The sequence below is a fragment of the Theropithecus gelada genome, chromosome 13 (genome assembly GCF_003255815.1).
Source record: "Theropithecus gelada isolate Dixy chromosome 13, Tgel_1.0, whole genome shotgun sequence".
NCBI classification, from domain to species: Eukaryota; Metazoa; Chordata; class Mammalia; order Primates; family Cercopithecidae; genus Theropithecus; species Theropithecus gelada.
This window is the reverse complement of record NC_037681.1, coordinates 106,856,381-106,883,396: the sequence shown is the minus strand read 5'-3', so window position 1 is coordinate 106,883,396 and position 27,016 is coordinate 106,856,381. Positions and strand designations below refer to the sequence as shown.

General features: G+C 53.0%; 1 protein-coding gene across 2 annotated transcripts in view; it reads right to left on the bottom strand.

The window, feature by feature from the left end:
• Positions 1-7,495: 7,495 nt before the first annotated feature.
• Positions 7,496-27,016, bottom strand: part of ATOH8 (atonal bHLH transcription factor 8) — a 34,452-nt gene continuing 14,931 nt past the window's right edge. Inside the window, exon 3 of one of the 2 annotated variants that reach the window (XM_025354967.1) lies at positions 7,496-8,661. In XM_025354967.1, the coding sequence (XP_025210752.1) occupies positions 8,656-8,661 (6 nt within the window). In that variant the 3' untranslated portion in view covers positions 7,496-8,655. Of the gene's footprint in view, positions 8,662-20,155; positions 22,746-27,016 lie in introns of those variants that run through there. The other variant, XM_025354966.1, reaches the window with a different exon arrangement.

The window sequence follows — 27,016 nt, the reverse complement described above, 5'->3', positions numbered from 1 at the left end:
TTTCTAGCCCGGGCCGGCAGCGCTGCATCAACGCAGGTCCTGAGGGCCGTTCTGCCTGGGGCAGATGACCAGACACACTCACCACCTTCCAGGAGTGCACGACGGAGCCGGGAAGACAGATGGAGATGCAAGGAACCAGGCCACGGGGGACACAGGATGTGTCCTGGGAAGCCCAGGCACAGGGAGGTCTGGCCAAGGTCAAGGGAGCTTTAGTTGAGCAGCAGGTTTGAGGTCTGGGGAGAGGAGCTTTATCCAGATTTGAAGGGCGAACCCCCGTTTATTTGTAATTCCTCTAGAGATGCTGTGTTGTTTTGTTTAACAGCTCTAGAAGGTCTTTGCTCTTTCAAATAATTCTCTGGCTCAGAAGAAAATCTCTCAGGAGGGGAAATACAGCTGTTCCAGCGAGAACAGGGAGGGTCCTCGGCCTCCGGGGGCAGTAGAGCCAGCGCGGGGAGTTTTAATCTGACCCTGAATGCCAGCATCGGGGCAGGACAAAGCAGTGTGAGGCCCAGGTGGGAGACTGCCAAGCCAGGAGCGACCTCAGAGGTTACAGGCATGGAGTGGAGGATCAGGCCAAGGTGGAGACAAGGCCTTCGGGTTCCTAGAGGGGCCCATGTTGTCCACGTGGACAACATGGAAGCTCGACTCTGGGCGTCTCCTCACTTGTCTGAACTGGGGTTCTGGGCCCCCTAACCCATTAATCCCCAGCATGCCTGCCCGCTAGAAAGGGGTCTCCGTGGGAGGTGCTGACAGGGAAGGGCAGGGCAGTTGTTCAGAACAGCGTGTCCAGTTCCTTGTAGGAACAGAACCTGTGAGGCTGCCAAAAGGGGCCAGGGCCTCCCGGGCAACTGCTCCCCTCAAACTTGGCTCCTCTCCAGCCCTGTTCTCAAAACCAGGGATGGCAGCCCTGACAGATGGCACCAACACTGAGCTGTCAGCCTTCCCAGCAGGCCCCACAACCCAGCAGGACCAAGTGTCCTATGGGGTTTAGAGAACAAGGCTAGCCCTGGCTTTCCGCCCAGGGCTAACCACTGACCACCACTCCCCAGGTACCTCCCAGATAGCTTCCCCACTCAGGGCTTCAGCCTTTGCCTTAAGTTTAGAGACTGGGCTGATTGAAGGCCTTCTGTCAGTGCCTGGGGCAACCGTGTGGGTAAGAGCATGAACATCCTGGGTCCTTCTAAATCCAAACATTCTAGTGGCTCCAAAAACCAACAGTGCCCAGACTGTGTTCTGGGGACCTTTCCTGGTGTCCCATGAAGAGAAGGATCCCTGAAGTAAAGGATAAGCATTCTCTGTCAACAGAGATGTGATCTGTTCATACAATGGAGCATTGTTCAGCCATGAAAAGTAATGAAATTCTGACACATGCCAACACGCAGATGGACCTTGAAAACATTACGCATAGCGAAATAAGCCAACAGAGAAGGACAAATGTTGTGTAATTCCACTTATATGAAGCACCTAGAATAGGTAAGTTCATAGAGACAGGAAGTAGAATAAAGGTTATCAGGTCTGTGGGCAGGCGGGGAAGGAGAGTTATTGTTTAATGGGTGCAGAGTTTTTGTTGGCTTGAAAACGTTTGGGGTATAGACAATGGTGATGGTTGCACACATTATGAATGTATTTAACGCCACTGAATTGTACAGTTAACGGTCAAAATGCTAAATATTATTTTATGTATATTTTACCATAATAAAATTTTTTTAAAGGATAAGTGTTCATAAAAGTTTGAGAGGCACTGAGTACAAAAAGTTAAATGAGATTTTCTACTGCAGGATTTTTCAGAGGCTTTAGGAAAAGGATATATTACATTGTGGTCCTCAGTGGACAGGATCATTGAATCAGTTGCTCTTAGACAGCCTAATCTTATTCATCTTAGAGCTGCTCCCCAGATTACAATATTGGACTTCCTCGACTGCCTCTCACACCAGGACCTGTCCAGAAAAAGCACTTGAATCTTCATCAGACCTCTTGTCCTGATTTTTATTTAGGAAATAAAGGTCAGTGTAGCCATCTCAAAGCATACTAAAAATAAATAAATAAATAAACTTGTTGTTTTTGCTCTATTTTCTTCTCCAAAAATAGAAATTCCTTTCCTGGGATTTAGAAGCATTTTTGAGTTCTTTATTTAAAAAAAAAAAAGTGTGTGTGTGTGTGTGTGTGTGTGTGTGTGTGTCATGTGCATGTGTGTGCTTGCCAGAGGGGAATTCTCTAGAAACTTCTGGTTGTGGTGCTGGAAATGAAATCCCAAAGGATGAAAGCATGTTGTCTGTGGGCCAGATGGCTTTGGAGGTGGTTGGGGGCATGGGCTTGGCTCTGCCGGTTTCTTGGGGAGGGGGCAGGCTCTGTCCTGGTCTCACTCCCTGCTGTGTGGCCCATCTGCTGCCTTTGGACAAGCCTTGCTGACAGGAGAGCCTGGGGAGAGGCTGGCTGGTCCAGGGCGCTGCATCCTTCCTCCCGGAGGTGAGATCTTGGATACTTGCTCGGCCAATGGTAGGTGAGCGCCCTCACCAGCTGCTGTATTTGCTCATAGTCTATCCATTAGCCACCATATTGGTGGTGATGGGCATGGAGTGGGGCAGGGGAAGATGTTAGAATGAAGAAAAAATACTAGATTTAAGTGCCAGCTGTGGGACAACCTCGGGTGAGTCACAGCTCAGAAATGTAGCACCAGGGAGTGAAGCCAGAGGGGAAAAAAGTTACAAATGCCGGAAACATGATGAACCTGTCAAAAATACATGAAATTAGCTGCGTAAGTTAGGAAGTAAAAGGCAAGGTCCTGTTTGTTTTTTCACGCGTGTAAGCATTTAAAAAAATTCATCAGGAATGGAAAAAATAATTCCTCTCCACACCACTGCCTTGGGTGAGGGATATTTTGGGGAAATCGAGGAAAGGTGTCTGTGTTCTCTTGAGGGCTGCAAGGTAGAGAGAAGGAAGCAGCCTTAGGGGGCCCCTGAGCAAGAGATGAAGTCAGTAGACCCCAAAGATCAAAGCCAAGGATGTAAGTCCCTGGAAAATCCTCAGAGACATGGGCAATGCTGGCTGGCTTCCCACTGAACATGGTGCCCGGGAGTGGAGATGTTCTTATTTACATGTGAAAAAAGATGAGCTCCGGGAGCAGAAAGGCGACCACCGAGGTTGTTGCTGTCAGGTTAAGTAGGGCCTCTCCGTCCGCTGATTGAAAGAACTAGAGTTCCCCAGGGACCCAGGCACTAGGCGGGACACAATGACGGGTAATATTAGGACAAAAAGGAACTGTTTCCTTTGCAGCAAACATTAAGGTCAGAAAGAATCTTGTTTCACGGGCAGCCAGAGAGAAGGACACAGGGCCACGGCTGAGGAAGAGGGGCTGTTAGTGATTTACGATATCTGAGGATGGGATTCGGCCACCACCTCCAGAGGGCCAACCTGTGGGCATGCCGAGACCTGGTGGCGACAGGGAGATGTTGTGGACCTGGAGGGCACATGAGACCATCATGATGGGCAGCTAAGGAGCCTGGGCTGTAGTCTGGAGGCGATGGGCCCAGGGAGGAAGTTTGGAAATAAACCACAATCAGCCATGGCAGAGGCAGGGTTGGAAGGGACAGACCATTGACAGGGAGGCCAGTCAGGAGGCAGCCACATGGCCTGTGAACAACAGTGAAGGTGAACTCCTGACATAGCCTCAAACACACCATGCTGGGGTGGCCCAAGGAGGCTGGCCCACTCCAGGGAGGCCACGGGACCAGGGCGGCAGAAGGAGCTCATCTCTCCAATTGATCAGTAGTAACTGCTTGGAGCATTGTCTGGAGCGGAATTCAGGCAGCATGGGAGCCCCTCCAGAAAAACAGCCACTGTTGGTTAGTGATGTCCGAGGTGGGGCTGTAAGGAGGCGACGTTCACTCATTCATCTCCACATTCAACAACCGTTCGTTCAGAGCCTGTGTGCCGGCACGTGTGCCGCGATGCTGTCCTCCATTCACTCATTCATCTCCACATTCAATAACCGTTCGTTCACAGCCTGTGTGCCAGCACCTGTGCCGCAATGCTGTCCTCTTCGCTCAGCTCTCAAAGGCTCGGCCACATAAACAGCAAAAAGTCCATGGCCAGGCTTCTCTCGGCTCTAAGCCCCTCTCCCTTCAAGCCTCTCCAAAGCCATATAAAAGATCACCTGGCCCGGGTCCTGTTTTCTCCGGGTCTTGAACAAATTAGATGCTTGGGAGTTATTTGTGGAAGGAAGAAAACAAAAATGAGTGAATTACCACATTTTCCATGTTTTATTCATTCATTCAGCAAAGAAACCAATATATACACTTAGCAAGAAGGCCCTTTCAAGGATTGGGGGTTGAATTAGATCCAAACTTTACTCTCCAGGAATGTATAGTACCATCTGAGATTAGACACATACCCACAGTTCTGGAAAACACTGTCATTGTTTGTCCAAGTTCCTCGGGGTGCCTGGCTTCAGGGAGGTAGGCATAATTTGTCTGGGGTCTGGGTCACCAGAAGGGAGACACGTGGGACAGCAAAACCCGGGGGCAAAGGGTGAAGCCAGCCCCTCCCCACAAAGCAGGGACCCTGTGCCCCACTGTCTTCCTGGAACCAGGAAACAGAAAGCAGCTGTGAAGGTGGCAGGGCAGCAAGAGGGCAAGAAGAGAACGACGACGGTACAAATCCACTCGAAGGGTGTCCTTGAAGATGTCTGAGTCTTGCTGTTTGTTGCCTGGACGGCTGGCAGTGACCACTTCGTGGCTCAGGAAGCAGCATAGGAGGGATGCAGGTGTAACCCCAACTCCAGCCCCCTAGCCGGCTTCCCATGGCTGACCACAGCGCGGCCCCTGTCTTATCCTAATTAGCTGCACCTGTGCCTCTATCCAGGCTCACCGGCAAGCTCTTGAGCAGAGTTCTATTTGTATCTGCACATGGCAATGCTACCCAGTTCCCGGCCCCTGGGACCTGCCTACTCATGCCTCCGCGAGCTGTGAGAAAGGGGAATTTGGTGGAGGTGGAGAAATCCAGAAAAAAAGAGAACAGCACAGAGCCTTGAAGGATGTGGCCATGGAGACAGGAAGGAGCATGGTGTGGGGAGATGGACACTTGCTCAAAACCTCATCTCCAGAACTTAACCCTCTCTTCTGGGATAGTCTCAAGCCAGACCCAGGAAGCAGCACAGTCTGTGGGCAGTCTTTGGAGAGTCTTGCAAAGCTTGGCCTGTGAGCTGAGATCCCCAACTCTCAGAGCCATTCTTTCTGGTTTTGTCTTGCAGAGAGCAGGAGGCTGGCACACACGCATGGAGATGGGTGTGCACACGTGGGGCTTCATGCAGACACACCCATGAAGATCTTTCGGGCCCCTGGAGAGGGTTCCCTCATCCCTTTAAGGCCTATGCCTGGTGACTCAGAGCAGACAAGGCAAGGAGAGTGTGCAGGTGACTCTGTGACCACAAACCAGAGGCTGGACTGCAAAGCGCTTTCACAGGCCCCATGAGGGCAGCTCCTCATCATTTATATTTTGCTGAGCGTTTTCTTGAATGGCTGCCTGCATAAAACTGTTTAGAAGATTGCTGGTGGAATCTGAATCTATCTGAAATAGAATTCCATTTTCTGGAAATGTACACGAGTGTGTGTGTGGGTGTGCATGTGCCCATGAGAGGGAGTGTGCGTGTGTGTGCGTATGAACACAAGTTGCTGTGCTGGAGAGGAAGCTGGGAAAGGAGAGGAGAGCATGCATTTAGTCATCCACATACATACATATGTGTATATACACATGCATTCACCCACAGCCTGTCTCCCAAATCCATGGCTCGAAGTCACTTTCTTTTCGTAGACCAGACCTCACTTAGACCAGCAGCTTCAACCTTGCCTGCACATTAAGATCACTTGAGGAGCTTGTAAAAATCCCAATGACCAGGCCACACCCTAGACCAATACCTCAGAATTTCTGGAGATGAAATTGGGCATCAATACTTCATATCAATATGTAATAATCTCCTTTGGTGATTCCAATTTCCTGCCAGCGTGAGTGCTCCTCTGCCTAGAAAGCCCTTCTCCTACTCCCCTGCTCAGAAAGCTTCTACTCACCCTTTAAGACCCAAGTCCCATGGCTACTTTCCAGGAAAATCCTTCCTGAGAACCTCCCCAGGAGTTAGTTCTTCCTTTCCTGAAGCTCCCAACAACACCTTAGTCATTCGAATGTAATCATAATTATTTGCTTGTCTACCTGTCTGTCCCACCCTCCGTACAGAACCCGGAGCTCCATGATGCCACGCACTACACTAGATCCATCTCTTCATTCCCCCCGCCTGTCTTAGTGTCTGACAGGCAGCTGGTCATCAATGACGCTTCAGAATGCAAGGGAAGTATGTAATGAAGTATGTATGCAGGAGGGGGATGGGAGGTGGAGGACGGGCTGTTTCTGGGTGGTAAGGCCATGAGTCTGCTCCCTTGGCAGCAGAATGGAGTACACTCCCTTTGGTAATAGAAAGCGTCCTCTATGTCAACAGTTAGATGCTGGTCGGTCCACATGTCCTGCTTCCTTAGGAAGTACCGTCAGGGTTACTCAGAGGCTCCGAGGGAAAACAGAGCGGTGCTGTTATCTGTGCCAGGTCACAAGGTGACTGAATCTTCCTAACGGACCCTCCTGGCCCCATTCCATGCCCACTCTGTCCAGTCTGCATCCAGAGCACCTTTGCTCTGAGGAGTGCTCAGGGCCACCGGGGTCCCCTGTTTCTGTGCCAGTCCAGGGATCCAGGACAGCATGGACACTACGGTAAAGGGCCAGCCTGAGAAACACTACTGCAAGGGGGGCTCCCTGCAGCCTGCCCCAGCCCAGCCCAGGAGTCAGGCAGCACAGACGAGAAAGTGACACTGGTGAAACCAAGGGACAAACTGTGTCCTGCATGGCTGCAGCCTCTGGTCCCCTCCTATCCCCCTTTGCTTGGCCAGCCCTGTCCCCTCTGCCTTGATAGTGCTCTCCTATTTTTTATCTTATCACCCCTTCCCCCAGTCCCAGTGGGCCTTTATTGTCCCTACCTTAGGCCCACTGAGGTGAAGCAATGTGACAAGGCCACACAGAGACTTTGGGCTGGGACTGGTGATGGGGCTGGAAAAGGTTTGAGAGCACAGGATTTGAAGTGAGGCCATCCTGATTCAACAACTGGCTCTGTCACCAACTGGCCCTGTCTCCTTGGGGCCTCAGTTTTCTCATCTGTGAAATGGGGTTAATAATAGGGGCCCCCATCTCATAAATACATGGTGCAGAATGAGTGCAGTGTGGACAGAGAGGGCTCCTCATGTGTTCCTGACCAGGCCTCCTGGTCACTAGTCCAGGCTAAGACTACTGTGAGAACCACCCTTCACCCCCTTCCACACACAGACACACACACTCTCACCCACACAGCACTTGCTCCTGAAGGGCTCTCAACCTGTCGCTAGAGACCGACCCCTCACTCACACTCGCCAGCCGATGACCAGCCAAAGTCCTGGTCACCCACAGAGTCCACTCGACACACGTATTTTCTTGACATCTTAGGGCTTTTACTTCAATTTGAAGCAGATGGTTGAGCACAGACGTGAACAGCTTTGGCCATTTGAGCACAAGGAAGGGGCAGGCCTTGGCTTTGAACACGCCCCCCTGCTCCCATCGTCCACATACTGGCCCAGTCCCCTGGTCCCTTCCTCCTCTGCCCCTGCACACCCTGTAACAGACCACCGTCCTCCAAGTGGGGCTCCATCTTGCCCAGTAGGACGGCTCCAGCCAACCCAGCCTCTACTCCTTCCTCAGGCCACAGGCAGGGTAAACAAGAGAAAAACTCTTTCTGTCCATGGCAGGGCCCGCTCATGGTGCTGGCTGCCTGGGATGGGTCACGGTGAGGGAAGGCTGGCTAGGGGAGCAAAGACCCGTAGGTAGCTGCCCTGGTGCAAGTCCCTGGTGTAGGGGAGGGAGTAGTATTGCTTCTCTCCCTGCTTACTCCCTTCTGGTGATGCTCAGGGCCCAAGGAGCCTGGACCCAGGGGACACTGAGAACTGGGGCCGGCGGCCTGGGCAGCCAATGAAGGGGAAACAGTGGGCAGGGAACTCAGGCCCCACTCCTGGCCCTGCCCAGGCACCCCAGCCTCCCTCTCACAGCCCCTAAGACTTGTCTTGCACTCAGTCAGTGCAAGGCCTGGTGGAAAGAGAGCACCAGGTCAGAGGGCCCGGTGCCCCAGGGCTCATCAAATGCCCATCCCTTCCATGAGCTCCTGGCAGAACCGCTTACTCATCTTCGGCTTGAGATGGGGCTCAGGCAACAGGAGGAGCAAAAGTCACAGAGCAAAGGTGTGGCTTTTCGCTGTGGGGTTTCATCACCCCATTTCCTTCGGTGTCTCTGTCGAATCTTTGGCAACGAATTTCTGCAGCTGGACAGTGGGCCTTGGGCTCTGAGTGAGTGGGGGACTGAGCTCTCCCCTCCCCACCAGGCAGAGGGCAAAGTGCGAAGCAGCCTCGGAGTGGCTGGGTGAGGGCGGAGGGGAGAGGGAGGCAGACGTGCTCCGATCCGACCCTGAGAGGCTGTAGGCCGGGCGTCTGGCGGCATCTTGGAGAAGACCACGAGGCTGGACTCAGCGAGCTCATCTTGTCCTCAGGCCTGACTGGAAGGAAGGCCCACAGTGGTGGCCTTGGTCTCGCCCGCAGCCAGTCACTCCTGAAAGACATGACCAGCCATTAGAAGCTGCCCCTACTCCACCTGGTTCCTGTTTCCGGACACCTGCAGAATGTCCCCTCACTGAGTCCTCCAGGCACGGGCCTCCATCTTGAAGGGTTCAATAACTGGAAGAGCCAGGATTCAAACCCAGGCCTGGCTGCCTCCAGAGCCCACACTGCCCCCCTCCTCCTTAGTGCTGCATTTTGGTTGGTTTGGGGAAAGAAGAGGACCACAGTGGGTAGTGGGAGCCAGGGCCGCTGGAAGCTCAGGGACACCTGGGGCTGACACCACAATCCCCAGGGCCACCCCTTTGAGGGATCTCAGAGGCCTGTCCCCACCTGGGGTGGCAGACTCCTCTGCAGGCTCAGCCCCACTGGAATGGCCATCTGCAGCTTCCTTGCGCTGTCCTAGGAGTCACAAGGCCCATTCTAATTGTAGCACATTCACCTGCCAGCTGGGTGACCTCAAACAAGTCACTTGACTTCTCTAGGCCTCAGTGTCCTCATCTGTAAAATGGCATGGCTGGAGCAGATCGATGAAAGCTCCTTTTAAGCAGGAGAAGGAAGTACGTGTTAGCTAATACAGAAAACAAGGTTCTGTCTATTTGGTGCAGTGGAGTCAGGGGACACAGAGGGAGGGGGACCCAGAGACCTACTGCATTCCTTCCAACAGAGAGCCTGGGACATGTCTGAGAATCAGGGTGCTAAGGAGCACGGTTTGAAAATTGCTGGGTTAGACCACCTTTAAGTTCCCTGCAGCCCTGATCTGTGCAATCCTCATTCTGGCAGCTGAACTTGGCGCTGAGCAGAGGTTGTAACTGGCTACCAGGAAGCAACGGGACAGGGGGCAAGGTCATGGGGGCTGTGGGGTTTCAGCTCTCTGGGGAGGTCAGAGCTGGTGGGGAGGCTCTGTGAGACCTCCAGATCCAACCAGGATGAAAAATAACAAAGTCCCTGAACCTGGTACAACACATCCCTCTTAAAGCAACTCCAAACACCCTTTTGATTCGTGCTCCAACCCTCAACCAACAGCTATTAATAAGTAGTTATTTTTAAAGTAAAACATCTGTCAGGCGCCTCCGACCTGCCAGGGAGCACTCTCATTCCCCTCTCATGAGTGAGCAATCCCAGGCTCCGAGAAGGAAGTGCTGGAAGTTGCCAGGGCCAGGATTTGAATCCAGATCAGCAGTGTTCATTCTACCACACAGAGGCTGCTCTCACTGAGACAGAGGCTTGGGGAGCCGGGATGGAGCCAAACCACGACGTTGGAGGGCCTGCTAACCACAGGCCCTGGTGAGCCCCGTGGGCCGGGCGGCCAGCCAAGATGCAAGGCTGGGGCAAGGCTGAAGTGGGGTCCAAGGAGGGTGAGGGAGCCGGGCCAGAGGGAGGGAGTGCTCTCCAGCTAATAGCGGCTCAGGAGGGAGAAAAGGAAAAGTGAGAGGCGGGAGCATCTTGATGTGGTAAATCCCAGGCTCACATTCTCCAAGCCCACTGTGCATGGCTGGCCCCAGCAGGAATCTGCTTTGTGTTACCGAGTCTGAGGAGGAGGATTAAGAAGCGGAAAGGAAACCCGTGGGGATGGCACTGGGTCTGTGGTCCACGGGGTGATTTACAGCCCGCGTCATCCCGGCGCTGGCTGCCTGGGCGGGCCCTGCCATGGGCAGAAAAAGTTTTTCTCTTGTTCAGCCTGCCCGTGGCCTGAGGAAGAAGGGGAGGCGGGGTTAGCTGGAGCCGTCCTCCTGGCCATGCTGTAAAGGCGGTCGGGGCAGCCTGGGGCCAGCCCCAAGCCCTCTGTTGGCTCTTAGTTCCTGCTGAAGCCACAGCTACCATCCAGGATTAAAGGACACAGGGGTTTCTCTGGCCAAGGCCTGATCTTCAATTCTTGACCCCACCCTTTTCCTGGTGTCTACACTGGACCACCACCACCTCGGCCCAGGAATCTCAGCACATACATCATCTATCCAAGGAAGTCTTATGACAACTGGGATGTAATGGGAAGAACACTGGGAGGCCTCAGGTGCCAGGACTTCCTCTGCAATTCAGCAGCTGTGTGACGTTGGGTAGCTCACTCTCCCACTCTGTGCTTTCATTCCCTCACTTGTACAGTGAGGGGAGGGGAGGCAGATTGGCATTGCCCAAAAGGTGTTCTGTGGAACACGAGCTCGGTGAGGCATTCCATGAATTTGGGAAATACCACATACCTTGACCCCAACTTGGAAAGTCGCTGCATGTATTACGATATCAAAGGCTCCGAAAAGTCCTGTAGTGAAGAAATTTGTGTGGCTTTAATGACCCAGTTTCCCAACTGACTTGTTTTTTTGAAACAGGGTCTCACTCTGTCACTTAGGCTGAGTGTAGTGGCGAGATCATGGCTCAGCGCAGCCTTGACCTTCCAGGCTCAAGCGATCTTCCCACCTCAGCCTCCCAAGGAGCTGGGACTACAGGCATGCACCACCACGCCTGGCTAATTTTTGATTTTATTTTTTATAGATTCAAGGCCTCACTATGTTGCCCAGGCTGGTCTTGAACTCCCAGACACAAGCAATCCCCTCGCCTCAGCCTCCCAAAGTTACAGGCGTGAGCCACTGCAGCCAGCCTTCCCAACTGATTTGATCATGTAATTGCTACTGCATTGTGAGGAGCAGAAACTCACTTCAACCCTCCAGGAAAGGGAAGCTCATTTAAAGTTACAAAAGGGCGTTTCACAGAGACCGGGGGAAGGTCTCAGAAAAGGTAGCAAAGGGCTTGCAAAGGTCAGTAGGGGCAGTCTGTGGCCCTGCCCTCTAGATGCCTGCTAACAGTCACTTGCAGGTATCTGCCTTCCTCCCTGACTACCGACTGGCCTGGTCTCCCGGCATGCCAATCCCCGAGACCCAGTGGAGGACGCCCATTGGTCTAGCCTAGGTCTGATTTATTCCCCTGGACCAATCAGCTGTGGCCAAGGGATAGGAGCCAAAGATGCCAATGATACCTCTTCATAAGAGGCTGTGTGTGGGGTGGGTTGCATGTGGGGATGCATAATGGCAAATATGGAGGATAGCAAGCATCCCCGCTGTGACCACCACACCACAGAACCCCTTTCATGGAATGCCTGGCAACATCCTGTGTCCCATGTGAGGGGCACAGTGCGAGAGGCTTGCATTCCCCCCAGCTCTGGCCCTTTGTGGGTTTTTGTGTTTCTGCTGCCAGCCAAGGCTCTGGGTCTGGCTTACTCCCTAGCTTACTGTCCTCAGAACCTCTGCCACCACGGAAGATGTCCTTTATTTATGTATTTATGTATTTATGTATTTATTTATTTATTTATATTTGTTTTGAGATGGAGTTTCACTCTTATTGCCCAGGTTGGAGTGCAATGGCGCGATCTTGGCTCACTGCAACCTCTGCCACCCAGGTTCAAGCGATTCTCCTGCCTCAGCTTCCTGAGTAGCTGGGATTACAGGTGTGCACCACCATGCCCGGCTAATTTTTTGTATTTTTAGTAGAGACAGGGTTTCTCCACGGCCAGGATGGTCTTGAACTTCCGACCTCAGGTGATCCGCCCTCCTCAGCCTCCCAGAGTGCTGGGATTATAGGCGTGAGCCACCGCGCCCAGCCGAAGATGTCCTTTAAACAACAGGTTCTGCTGCTAAAATTAACCTTTTGAGAATGACTAGATGAGATGGCCTCACAGGTCCTTCTCAGCTAGTCTGACGTACCGAGTCAGAGCAAGGTGATTTGGTCAGTGTGGCAAAGTGGGAGTATTTATCACAAGCAGAAATCATCTTTTTATCTGTTCACTAGTTTATGGCCAGAATGCCAGCTCCATGAGGGCAGAGATGTGGCCTGTTTTGTTTGCTGTTGTAGCTCCAATGCCCAGAACAGTGTCTAACACACAGCAGTATCTCAATAAACACTGGGCCAGGCGCAGTGGCTCACACCTGTAATCCCAGCACTTTGGGAGGCCAAAGCACGAGGATCTGTTGAGGTCACGAGTTCGAGACCAGCCTGGCCAACATGGCAAAACCCTATCTCTACTAAAAATGCAAAAGTTAGCTGGGTGTAGTGATGTACGCTTGTAATCCCAGCTACTTGAGAGGCTGAGGCGGGAGGATCTCTCGAACCAAGAAGGCAAAGGTTGCAGTGAGCAAAGATTATGCCACTGCCCTCCAACCTGGGTGTCAGAGGGAGACAACAACAACAAATAAATACTGGTTGACTCAATCATGGCTACTTCAAGTCACAGGCATTTTACTCACTGTGGCTTTATATGTTACAAAATATTTCTCCTATTTCAAATGCAATATTAAGCGTTTTTGTAAATGGGTCTATCTATACTTTCAGGGAAGTTGTGGTAATTGTTATGAACCCTGGAACAATTTAGCATCCTTTATGCTTTTGTTCATTTCCAGTTTAAAAAAAAAATTCTAATTGTTTTCCTCTCCTGATCACTTCTGTGCACTGCAGGGTAATTTTACCACTTTGGGGTATTTAAAAAAATGATTTTTTATCTGCCTTTAAGTTATTTTACCTTTTATATTTACTGTCAGTCTATGATACCCACTTTACCTACTTAACCATTTTCCACTATTTCAAATTATACATTTTTTGTATTTAAGCAATTTTGATACAGCCTTCTACATGCAGGAGGGAATAAACCTCCAATGGGGTTGAAATCCTGACTTTTTTTTAAACTGGTCTTTCCTAAACAGGGCAGTCAGATTTCAAATGTTATTTTAAAACTAAAAGGTGAAAAAAAGAGCAGATATGGCATGGGAAGAGAATTTTTAAAAACTACAGTTTGCCTTTCACTGTTAAGTACACCAGTGTATGGGCTAGAAAGGGGGCTGCATGTTTGCCTCTGAATGCTGCTCTTGATTCTTACTGGGGTTCATCTTGGCCCCAAAGTCAGCTGAGGGGCCCTGAGCAGGATGCTTAACCTCTCCAAGTCTGTTTCCTCATCTTTTTTTTTTTTTTTTTTTTCTGACAGCTTCTTGCTCTGTTGCCCAGGTTGGAATGCAGTGGTGCAAACAAGGCTCACTGCCACCTCAGCCTCCCAGGCTCAGGTGATTCTCCCCAATCAGCCTCCTGTATACCTGGAACCACAGGCTCATGCCACCACACCTGGCTAGTTTTTTTTATCTTTTGTAGAGATGGAGTCTCACTTTTGTTGCCCAGGCTGGTCTTGAACTTAAGGGCTCAAGCGATCCTCCAGCCTCAGCCTCCCAAAGTGCTAGGATTACAGATGTGAGCCACCATACCTGGTCAATTTCCTCATCTTTATTTATTTATTTATTTATTTATTTATTTATTTATTTATTTTTGAGTCAGAGTCTCACTCTGTCACCCAGGCTGGAATACAGTGGCGTGATCTTGGCTCACGGTAACCTTCACCTCTTGGGTTCAAATGATTCTCAAGTCTCAGCCTCCTGAGTAGCTGAGATTACAAGCGTATGTAATCACACCCGGTTAATTTTTGTATTTTCAGTAGAGATGAGGCTTCACCATGTTGGCCAGGCTGGTCTTGAACTCCTGACCTCAAGTGATCCACCCACCTCAACCTCCCAAAGTGCTCTGCCTCAAAAAAGAGAAAAAGAAAATACAGAAGAGTGAACAGAAAGAAAATCGTTTCAATCACCTTAATCTCTCCACTGACAGCAAACCACTGATAACATTTGGGTGACTACTGTCCCGTATGCTATTCCCATGCATATGCGTCCTCACATACAGTATTTTATGAAAAGTGGAATTACGCTGTACAAGCTGCATCATAAGCTGCATTGGTGTTTTCTTTAACACTCAAGCCTGGACATCCTTGCATTTGACAGATCTGCTTTCACATCTTCTCCAAGGGCCAGGCTTTGCAGAGGTTATTCTGGGCACAGGCGCAAGGCCTGGGCTTCTGGCCTCCAAGCTCCCCATGGACCTGGAAGCAGGTATGGTCCAGTCGGCCCCCAGCACCTCCTGCCTGCCTGGCCTGGGCACCATGGGTGACAGGCAGGAAATTTATGAGCAGCTGGAGTTGGCTGCTATTTGCGGGGGGCAGGAACAGGGCATGAATCGAGGATAGTGCTGTGTCTGGGCTGGGAGGGCCCTTCAAGGTCCCAAGTGTCTAAGAGTTTCAGTTATGGCCAGAGCCTTTAGTGAGCCAGGACAGTTGGCCTGGAGGCCAAAAATGGAGAGAAAATGTCATTTATTCAGCAAAGATGTATTAGTTCCTAATAGGGGCCAGTCCTGTCCCAGGCACTAGGGCAGCTTACAGTCTAACTCTAGGGGAAAGCTGAGGACCACCGTTGCTGGCTGCTGCTGCGGATTCTACCCAGTCCTTTCTGTATTTCTCAAGGCTGCTCTCCAGAGAGGAGGGGACTGGCACAGCCTCAGCTGTGCTGTGCAGACAGCTGCCCCACAGGCCCCAGGTCAGGAGCAAGGTAGGGCCAGCGGTCAAACCCCTCCTTCACTGAGGCCAATGGATGTGTTCAAACCTCAGAGTCAGTCAAGGCCGTGTAGAAGAACTTTCCTATCAGTAAGAAACAATCATTGCATCAGGCAATGTTGAGGATGAGAGCAGGTAACCTGGGGAGCCCTTCCTGTGGTAAGATGCTAGAGGTGTTGCTGGGTCCCAGGTATCCTAGTCTAGCATTTATTGAGCACCTACCATGTACTCCACAGTGTTGCAGGGCCTTACTTGGAGTTACTTCCACCCACTAGAATGTAGGTTCCACAAGTTCAGGGCTGGGGCTGGGGGTTGTCAGTTGAGTCCTTGCTGCCTCCCTAGTCCAGGACAATGAGGGCCTGCTCATGTCCACCCTCTTACCCCCACCAGCCCCACACCCAACGCAAGGTGGGGACGATGGGTTCCTCCTCTGAACTCCTGAAGCTCTTTATCCCAACTCCTCCTACATCCCCCTACGCCACGAATGGTTGTCGGTGTGATTGCCACAGTTCCTTCCCCTACCCCACACACCTCCACCACCAGCACCCCATCCTCCCAGAGCCTGGGAACAGAAGCAAGTGCATCAGTGCTCAGAGTCACCATTTACAGAGGGCGGCCCCTTACCAAGCACATGCTGCAGTTGTTTGCATGTGCTGTCTTTCGTAATTCCTGGGAGGTGCCTACTGCTGTGCCCATGTTGCAGATGAGGAAATGGAGGCCTGAGTGGTGACCTCCTTGCCCTAGGCCACACTGCTAGGATGCAGCAGAGCAAGGTAGACCCTTAACCCCTATAGACCTCAGTTTCCTCACAGGCAAACAGGAACAGCAGGTCCCCAAGCCATCCACCCAACTGTCACCTACTTGGTTCTAAGAAAATCTTGGCCTTCGACTCCTGGAGCCTAAGGGAAGGTGGCTGGCAGTGGGAGGCCCAGCACCCCCAGGGCCAGGGCCGGAGCTCATAGGAGCCCACTGGGCCTACAGGGGTAGCCATACCATGCCAATGCCTTCTCAGGCTGCAGACCACTCTCTCTGGCTGCCGAGCTGTCTCCCTCTCTGTGCTCTGCCTATGTGTCTCTGCCAACTCTTCTTGGCCTCTTCTTTGTTTTTCTCTCCACGTCCACCAGTCTGTCTGTCTTTCTTGGCCCCCACCCCAGCTCACCCCCAGCATGGGGCACTGTGAGGGTCGAGCTGGCCCAGGCGAAGCTGCAGGCAGATGCTGCGGCTTCCCACCTGCTTCCGTACTGCGACACTGTCCGGTCATTTTACTTGGCTTCACTGCTCTTCCAGATGCCAGCAGCTCAAAAGGCCCATGGCCGCACTGCACAGCCAGAAGAGGCACCCAGGCTGGAGGGGGCACCCAGGCTGGAGGAGGCACTCAAGCAGGAAGGGGCAGCCCACTCAGGCTGGAGGAGGCACCCAGGGTGGAGAAGAGCAGGCCAATAGGCAGACTGGTGGCCCAGTCATGCGAGAAAGGCTCTGCTCTTCACCTGCCCTGTGGGCCTGGCTCACGATCCTTACACAGACACCCCCACACGACATGTAAGTTCACATGCCCCAACCACGGTGGAGGGTCCCCATCAGGCCTGCCTCCTTCTAGACTGGGAACTACTCCCATCACCCTGCTGCTTCTCGAAGCGCCTCCCCTCCCCAGTCCTTACTGCAAAGTCACAGCAGGGATTGATGGGCACCAACCAGACAAGCCAAATCACACCAAAGTGCTGGCCAGCAAACCTTTGCAGAGATCACAGTGCTTCTCCAGGAGACTCCCAGAAGGGAGCACGGCTGTGGATACTTCAGGATCACCGGGGTACCCGTGGTTTGGAGAGGCCATGAGCCATTTGGGAAGCCCAAATTCCATACAGATGCAGTTTTAAGATGAGGAACACCTCCCCTAGCCTCTTCCATTGTCCCTAAGCCCCTCCCATAGCTAGATGCTGGTGCCACCGAGGGATCCAGGTGGGGGGTGGGGACATCTCTGATTAGAGGTCTTTACTCACTGCCACACACACACACATGTGCACACTCACTGGCAAACAATCCAGCACAGTGGTTAAATGTGCCAGCTATGGCACCAGACGACCTCTGTTTGAATCCTGACTTCCCCATTCTACCAGCTGTATGGCCTTGAGCAAGATGCTTAACCTCTCTGTGCCTCAGTTTCATTACCTATAAAAAGGTAATAATAGTATCTACTGCATGAGCTTGTCAGGAAGATTAAAGAACACAATGGCTGCAAAGGCAAGCACTGGGTGCTTAGTGTCTACGAGGAGCACAGAGACTCCATGGGGGTGGGGTAGGAAGGGTCCCCAGTCGCCCCATTTACCCATCAGTAACTCAAGGCAGGAACTTTCTCTCCACTTCAGATCACCAGGGCCTCCCTCTGTGTGGGCACAGAGGAGCTTCCCCTTCGATGTTTGTGGAAAACAACTGAAAACACCGCCTTGCCTCATGCTTCCATTGCTCCATTCATCCAGCAAATGTTTACCAAGCGTTTAGACCACGCCAGGCTCCACTGGAGGCTCTGGGGACCCCACAGTGAACAAAACAGACGAGAAGCCCAGCCCTCCTAGCTCCGCCATCCTAGGAGAACAGGCTCCTGCACAGAAGCCGACTTCCCTGGAGAAAGGAAGCCACATGTTTTCTTTGCCAAAACAGCTTGGATGGGCCCTTTCCCAATAACTGATGCACTTCCCTGCATTCTCAGCCCGATGTTACTAGATGTACTTTAGCTTCCTCTTGACAACTCAAGGTCAAGTCCATGAACATCAGTGCACACACAATTCCAAGGTCCCAGAGGCTTGCGGGCTCTCTGCCCTGACACTAAGGGGGCCCCCAGCCTCTCAGTCCTTCTGAGCCTCTGGCCTTGTTCTTTATCATGTGTCTGTTTCTTCTTACTCGATGAGGCCGATGGCTGATTCTGGGTGCTATCTCTGTACCTGCTACAGGACCTGACCCCCCGACCCCTGCCCTCATAGGCTGTTTTTGTTCTGACGTTCAGATCTGAGGGGCCTGAGAGTCAAGCTCATAAGAACTGTATGCAGACTAAGTGTAGTGGGCTCCAAAGACCGTCCTGGGGTGCCCTCCTCTGAATTTTTATGCATAGCCTTTCTGTAGTTTAGCTCTGAGTTCCGAAGGGTGGGGCCTCTGTTTTATTGTCCAAAATGCCCCCAGCACTAGAACAGTACCTGATACAGAGTAAACACTCCGGGCGACTTATTTTTAAGTAGATGTGCAGGGCAGGGCCCTTCATGTTTCACTCATCTTTTAATGCTCATGTACCTAAAAAGACAACAAGTGAAGAACCCCTGTGTGTGCGTGTGGAGGGGGTGGGTGGGCTGTGGTGGCAGGGACTCGTGTGTACATGGTGGTGGCAGGAACAGGGCTGGCAGGAAAGCGAGGCAGGAGGCACAGCTGCTGAGAGGGGGACGGACAGTTCCCAGCAATGCCCAGTCGCAGCTCTCAGATTCCAGGTGGGCTCCGCATGGCTCACTCCCAGAGCTGCCCACCACATGCCCAGCTCCCTGGCTCTGCCCTGCCCTGCCTGCCACTGAGGGGCCATCTTTAATGGCTCCTGGGCCCTGTGCAGGGAGAACAGTTTTGAAATCCTTGAAGACAACCAGCCGCCTTCCAGGGGGTACCCCCTTCCCACGTGCATGGGAAATCGGCCGATCATGCGGGATGCCCTCCACTGGACCCCAACAGACGGGGCCTATGGACACGCCAGCACACCTGCTTGTGTGCATGCATGCATATTCTCTAAGTCACTGGGTGAAGAGAGGACACTTAGGTCCCTCTGCCCACCTTCTTGACGGGCCAGCAGTGGCCTCCAGTGACCCTCTCTGAGTGCTGTGCCTCCAGTTGACAAAATGCTTTCACAGCCCTCATTTCCCCAAACACTCCTCACCTGGTTTTATCCATATTTTATGAGGAAAGTGAAGCCTGTTGAAGGTAAGTGCCTGAGGTTACAGAGCTCCTGAGTGGTTGGGCTGAGACTCAGACCCGTGCCTCCAAGCCTCAGGCCCCACGCCGCCAGGCAACCCATGAAGCTCACACCCTCACCATTGAGAAAGCAGAGGACAGAGGACAGCGGTGGCCTGGATTCAGCCTGTCCAGGCCCCACCCAGCCCTGCCCAGCTGCTTGAGCCTGGGCGACTTCGCCTCATCTCACTTCCATGTTTAATAATGTGGACCCCAGGAGCTTGTTCTAGGATTCAAGAAAATCATGGGTGTGAGAGGGCTTTGCAAACTGGAAAGTGCTGTGCACAGGAACGAGGTCGCTGGGGGCCTAGTCAGGTCATTTCGGTTCTGTGAACCTCAGCACTGTCACCTGAAAATGGGGTTGGTGACACCCACTTTGTGGGACTATGGTGAGGACTGAGCAAGCTCAAAGAAGTGGGGCTCTGACACTGTGGTTAAGATAACGACAATGGTTAGCTCCCCAGGAAGAAAACCACCTTGTCACAAATCAGGGTCAACCCTCCAGGCATGAGCCACGTGGCTGTTTTCTCTGCTGCCCTCCCAGCTGACAGACCTTGATGTTTTTCTCGGGTTCGAGGGGAGCATCTTCCTTTGGAAGAAGGAAGGGGCTGTCTGGGCAAGGCTGACTGCCCTGGTGAGGAGAAACACTCTTCCTAGCATGGCACCCTGCCCTGACTGTAGATGCAGCTTGAGGATGAAAAGCTTGGTGCTGTGGCAACCATTCTGCAGCCATGAGGCAAAGATCAAAAGAAGCCTGGACTCTTGGATCCCAGGGAGCAGCTGACTTCTGAACTATGAAAAATGCCAGCCCCTGTTAATTTAAGCTGCTGCTTGAGGGGTTTCAGTTATTTGAAACACATGCTTTCCTTACAGATTCAAGGGAACAAGGGAGTGAGCTCAGCTGGAGCACAGGAGAGCCCAGGGGCATCTCCCTAGCTGTGTCCTAAAGCCCTTAGTTAATGCTTCCCTAGAAGGGAATGTCCCTTGCCGTCAGCATAGGGACATTCAGCCCTCGCAGTGTGGATTGTAGTGGAAAGAATGGTATGTCATTATTTGGGGGCCCTAGTATGTGCCAGAAGATGGGACACAAAGAGAAACGGGCTCACAGTCTAGCCAGAGACACAGGCACTAATCCAACACTGTGTAACATAGTGTCATGGGATGTAATATCACATCGCATCCTATGTCACATAGCATACCACCTAAAAATATAATATAATGCAATGTAATGACATGAAATCTAATATATCACATAATACAGTTTCATACTGTATAACATTTTAAGTCATTACTTTAAAAGTGTATCACATGATGCTCTCCTGAATTAGACCAAAAGCATCCCTGTGCTATGATGCCCTGAGGAAGAAGCTGGGGTCGGGGTCAGGGAGGGCTTTCAGGAGGAGCTGGGCCTTCCAGAATGAGCAGGAGTTAGCCAGACAGACAGCGGAGAAGGGCATTCCAGGCAGAAGGGATGGCATGAGCACAGAGGCCAAAAATAGCCCCTTTGGGCGAGGAGTTCTGTGCTGCTGGGGTATTAATTGGGACACAGGGAGTGACCGGCCAGGATCAGGTCATTTGGGAGGCCCATCAGGTGTCCTGTTGAGTCTGGCCTCGTCCCTTGGCCAGTAGGAAGCCCCCTAGGTCTTAGGGGAGCTAAGCAGGGGATGGAGTGAGGCAGTCTGACCAGCTTTCAGCAGAGCAGCCAAGAGGGGCTCTCGGGGGGCTAACAGCCAGGGCAGCTAAGACAGGCCCCGGTGGTTGTGAATTCTGGGCAGAGGTGGCAAGGTGTTAAAGGAGAGAATGGCTCCCGACTTTGCCCTCTAGAAACACTTATCCCGGAAGCACAAGGAAAGTTTGTTGTTTCCCATGGAAACTGCTTTCTGGTCTGCTGGGGCAGGTAGAAAGGGCACAGCCTGTTTAAGGATGGGGTGTGGGGAGCCAGGGCCTGCTGACACCCTCTGTTTGAGGCCTCACACTGTGCCAGGTGCAGGGCTCAAGGCTGAGCAGTGGGCAGGGCAGCCCTGTCCTCCTCTTCCTCTTGTCCTCTGGAAGCCTCAGAGTTCAAAAGCAATTTCTGGTCACTAGGCTGACTCCACGCCGTACCAGGAGCTGGGGACAGTGGTTCCTCTTCCTTCCTCAGGTCCTCCTTGCCTTTGGCCCCATGAAGACCAACTTCTTGGGCAGGACACACGGGAGGGAGAGCAGATTTTGCAAAACAGTGTTATGTCTTTTATGCCATTGATCCGTGAACAGAGCCAGGAGCTGGCGGCGTAGCTTCATGATAACCAGTCAGGGTCCTGAGGTTAAAACACTTGAGCACCCGGCCGCACAGCCCCCAAGGGCAGAGTAGGGACCAGCTCCAGCATCCAAACCAGATACCTGCCCCCAGAGGTCACTCAAGGAGAGAGGATCCCATGGGCCTGCGCTGAGCCCAGGTGAGATGAATGGCCCTAAAACTGCGATAAACATTTATATTTTGTCCTGCCAGAGCTGCCATCTCTCTTACTGGAAGTGGGAGGAAAGCCGCGAGGAGGGCAAGAGGAATGAGGTGCAGGAGCCTGTGTAAAGATGAAATGCAAAACGCCCTCCAAAGCCCCAAATGTGAGGCTTTTGCAAAGCTGGCCACCCACAGCCACGTCGATGATGGGCTTTTTCCACTGCTGGGGTGAGGGGCTGCTGGGGCTTCTGGATCTGGGAGGCAGCCCATGGAAAATGGGTGCAAAGAACTGAGAAAGGAAAGGGAAACTCCCAGTACCCTGCCCCTGACCTGTGTCCCCCCATCACATCACCACTGTCTGACACATGGCAGACCCAGGCCCGACTCAGCTCCTCCCTCAGGGTCCAGGGGCTGTGAGGAAAGCAGCCCAGCCTTGCCCTTTTCTCCTTTCCTCCCCGGCGCTGGCCTTCCAGCTGCCGGCCCTGCCCCAGGACCCCACAGCCCCTGACAGGCCACCCAGTGACTGCTCCCAGGAGGTGCCCAGGTTCCAGGCAGATATCTCCCAGAAGGCATTGTCAGCAGCAGTCAGTTCTTTAAAAAGGCTTCGTGTCATGCTGCAATCAGCGGCGGGGCCGAGGCACCCCGGTATTTATGAATGTGACTGTCCTCCCAGAACATCTCCGTGAAGCTCTCAGATGAGCTGATGGGGGTCTCTGCATGGCGTCCGGTCTCCCAGACCCTCCCTCTGAGGAGACGTTGTTCTCATCTGTATGCCCGGGGTTTATTCAGGGTGACGGCAGCACGACTCTGCCACGGCGCTGCCTGTTTTGAACCTCACCACTGACGTGCCCTTCCAAGCACCTTCTTGCTCCCATGTCCCCTCTAGCTGTTTTCTTAGGAAAACAGTCACTTCCAACCATCCCCAATGACAACAGCCTTGAGAAAGAAAAGTTCGGCAATGTCAGGAGCACTAATGAGGTGGCCTTCGGGCTCGCAGAGGAGGAAAAAAAGTCACAACTGATGTGAGAAGAGGAAGAAACAACATTAAAAGAAAACGGGAAAAAAATAAAAACCAGAGATAAAAAGTCAAGAGAAAACCGCGGCGCCTGAGAAACAAGAATTCCAGCCGCCAACTTTTACGGCGTCCAGTCCTGTTATTCATAAGCGAGCTTCCTCTCTCACAAAGAACCTTTTGCACGGTTTTCCCTGCTGCCTCCAAACCAGCTGCTCGCGCTGTTGTATCCTGAGTGATGATGAGGCTCTGAAAGGGTTTTTTGGGAACAGATGGCCAGGGGAGAGCTGGGGAATGTGCCAGCAGAGGGCCGGGCGGGCTGCCAAGGCCTGCGGTGACTGAGTGCTTGGGCTTCCAGCTCGCGTGCTTTCCCTGCCCTCTGCCCTCCGTGGCGCCAGCAGGCCTTCCCAGCGAGCGCTCGGAACATCTGGAGTCTGGGGCTGCCAGGAGGGGGGGCCGCAGCGGCGGGGCGGGGGACCCTCTGTTCCAGCGGAGCTCCCATGGACTCACCAGCAGGCCCGCCTCGCAGAACAGCTAATCAAAACCACAGCACCCGAATGGGAACCAGGCGCGCTCCCAGCTGCAGCCAGAGGCCGCCAGGCGACTTAACCTGGTGTCAGGCCTCACCGGCGGCACAGAGCTGGGGGTGCCCGCAGCTGATAACACCTCCCTGCCCAACCCACCCCTCACCACCACCAGGGCCACCACCAGCAGGCTCTTGGCTCCCCGCAGCTAAATGAAGCCTCCACACGCTGCAGCCGGGCTACTTACATAAGAGCTGTCGCTCCGGGCAAGGCATGGCACCGGGCACTTGCTGGGGGCCTCCTGGGCACAGGCCACTGTGCTGGGCAGTGTGCGAGCTTCAGGCAGCGGGCTGGCCTCAAGAACTGAAGAGCTCAGAACTCAGAACCAAAGAGATAAAACAGGCTGGAAACTGAGCTCCGTCACTTCCTGGTCATGTGGCCCCAGGCAAGTTACGCCCTTCTCCTGGCCTCAGTTTTCCATCTGTGCAATGAGGGAAGTGGTCCCAACTTTGGGGTTAGTATAACACGGGGTAGAGATCATGTGAGTGGGGTGCCCATAAGGGGACACGATGGCACTCACCACATGGTTGATGTGCTTGGTGGTGGTGATCTGCTGCACTGCTGATTAGCATTATTGTACGACCACATGTTATGCACGTTTCTTGGTATGACTCCCTGCACTTTGAAATCCGAGGATTTCTGGATGGGCTGCAGGCTGCACCCCATGCTAAGGGTGCAGAACCAGGGGTTTGGGCTGAAGTGCTAGAGAGGAAGGAATCTGTCACGCAGAAAGGCTGGTCCTTCCCCATCTGCCTTTTGGCTGGTCAGTCATTCACCCACCCTGGCACTGCCCTTTTCTGAGCTGTTCCTTCCTGGGGTTCCAGTTAAGTTGTTACCTTGTAGCTATGAATTCATGAGATTTCCTCTCTGGCACTCAGCGAGAACACACCAGCCCTTTCTCTTATGGGGTCTTGTTGAATCCTTTCAGCAAGGCAAAGGCAGATTTGTGTGCTCTCACTTTACAGATGAGAAGACTGGGGATCAGGGAGGTCAAGTAACATGCCCAAGGCCACAGAGTGAGAAGTCACAGTGCCAGGACTCAAACCCAGGTCTCTGGCCCCAAAGATCTGCACTTTGCCTACTTCACAGTTTTGCTGAGGGCCGCCATAGTGTGCGTTCCTGGTAGAACTACAGAGCACCAGAAAATGGTAGCACTACAGAGCACCAAAAAGAACTACAGCGTTCTCTGGGGTTAGCCCCCACCCTACACAGACACCCCTTCTCCAGCGTCCCAAGGGCCACTGAGCCTCCACAGGGGCTTCCAGAGAGGAACCTGGCTCAGAGGTGCTCCGGGGTTCTCTGCATTCCCTAGGGTTGTCAGTTAGGGCATCAGAGGGGACTTCCCATGTCTCAGAGACTTTCTGAGCAGGAACAGTTGGTTTTTCTCCCTAAGTCAGAGACCCCAAGTTTTCATCCATTCCCAGTGTGTTGGGGAGAAGGGTGGCGCCTGGGAGCACATGTTGAGGGTGGGGTGTAATTTGGAAAAAGAGAGACGAGGAGGAAAGGGGCAGAAAGTGTGAAAAGAGGTAGGAAGCAGCACCCCAGCCTTTCCCCCGCCTCACCTCGAGACCACCCCGGGAACATCAGAGACACGGTCCATGTTCAGGGAAAGCCAGCTCAGCTCACCTGGGAGGCTCCCCAGCCAATGACCCCTCCAGCCCAGGCCCGGCCAGACTTGTGGCCTAACAATGTCAAATGGGAGAAGAGAAACAGCAGCTGAGAGAACACTCCGTGTTAGAACAAACAGCTGGCGACAAACGTCTATGTAATTGGAATGCCAGAAAAAATAAATTGCATCCATTTTTATGGCTAGTTGGGAATTTGATGGTGGTTTCCCACCCACCCCCCTTTTCCCCAGCATAGATGGCCTCCTTGGGCTTTGAAAGCAGATGGTATTTAACTTAATAACTGGGCTGAGGGGGTTGGAGATGTGAGCCACCAACCTCCCCCCAACCTCACTCCCATGTGAGAAGCATGACAGGGAAGCGGTAGGAGCTGGGGGCACACACCTCTCTTAGTGGTTACGTGATCTCAGGCAAGTTCCTTGGGTTCAGGGAGCCCCGGACTCATGAACTGTGCATCAGAGTAACACCAGTCCCCCACTTCAAAGGCTGGTGAGAGGAGCCCACGAGGTGATATCCGGGAAGTGCCAAGCACATGCCTGGCACACGATCCATACTCTCCGAACATCAGATGTCGCCAGTAGTCTCAGGGCAAACTGCCCTGGGGCCCCAGTAGTCTCTAGGAGTGACTTTCAAATCTCTGTGAAATGCCCTGAGAAGTAACATGGGGGTCAGTCATTAAAGCAGAAAGAGGATTGAGGTGGGCTTGGCAAGGGCCTTAGAAATCACTTATGACAGCTCCTCACTTTTCAGAGACAAGGCCTTAGCAGGGCTGACAATGTACATGGGAAGTAGGAACAAAGCTAGGACAGTGCCCCTTGGTGGGCACCCTCAGGGCCGTAGGTGGGACTGAATCCAGGCAGGGTGTGGCTCTGGAGACTCCGCCTCCCACAGTCCACAGAAGGGGCTGGCGCCCAGGGATCCTGTCCGAGGCCTGGGCTCAGCTGTCCAGACAGAAGGGGGCCCCTCCTACACACCCTCAGCTCACGCCAAATCCCCCTTACCTGACAAAATCCAATATGCCTGTCATCTTGTCCCTGGCACCGAAGCTAGAGGGGTCTGCACCCAAGACATTCTTCCAAAGAGGAGCCAGGCCATACTAGGACCCGTCCCCTGTCCCCAGAAAGCAGCAAGAAAAAGAGGGAGGACACAGATCTCACGAAGCTGCACTGGCTTAATTGCCACCTCTGGCTTCAGATCACCCACAGGGCCAGGAGCAAACCTCTCAGCCCCGCAGACCCAGGCTTCCCCGCACCGGCACACACAGCTGCAGGCACACCGCCCGGGGCATCTCATTTGCTGGTCAGGCCTCTGGTACAGCCCTCAATTCAGCACATTCTGGTTCATCTTGTCTCCCACGCAAAACCAGGGCCTTTGAGCAACTTGAGGGCAGGAACTTACTGGCCGTTTATTGCCAGGGCTCAAAATATGCTATCAGTTTGAGTAGCTGTTGTTGTGGTTATTATTATACTACTTGATGGCTTAAAATTATTAGAAGACGACACCCTGGTTTGTGCAAAATCAGTGCTTTCCTATTCCATAGGTCTAGGGTGGCCCATCCAGCCCAGGTGTAGAAACACAGTTCTGCCTCCTCCTTGTCTTCCTCTTTTCCCTCCTCCTCCTCAGAAGTTCCCAGGAGTTGCTGCTTTAAAAACAGGAGCTGCGGAAACGTGGCCCAGAGCCAGGTGCTTAACGTGCATTATCTCCGGCTGCAGCCAGAGTCAGAACTGAACTCCCCAGAGTCCTTACACGCCTCCCGCCCGTCTCTCTGCTGGGCGGCCTCTGACATGGGCCTCTGCACTACTGGGGCTTCCAAATGGGGCTCCAAATCCTCAAAGTCATGATCTGTGAGGCCCAGAAGGGGAGGATTCACTGGCCAAGGAATGCAGGTTCCCCACCCGCTGCTGAGAAAGGCTGAGATGGGCGGAAGGATGCACCTGGGCTTGGCGGGGAAGCCGAGTGCGCTTTAAATCTCATTCTTAATGCTGACCTGGACCCACAGCACAGCTCCTTGGGGTGCGAGGGACCTCAGAGGACACTGAGCTCAACCTCCCAAGTGGGCATCTTGAAGGAGGGCCGCCCAGCCTCTTTTGGACACATGAGCTCTGAGGAAGCAGTCCCTGCATGGGACAGTTCAAATGGCCACCAATCACATCAGCAATGACCACCACTATCGCAGCTGCTACAGCAGGCATCTGTCTGCGGCCTTACAGCCTTTGGTCCCAAAATTTTTTGCTCCCAGCCTCCTGCAGCCCTGCCTGACAGGCCCATCAGCAGTCCTGTACCCTAAGGCTTTAAACCCCAGTTAACATGC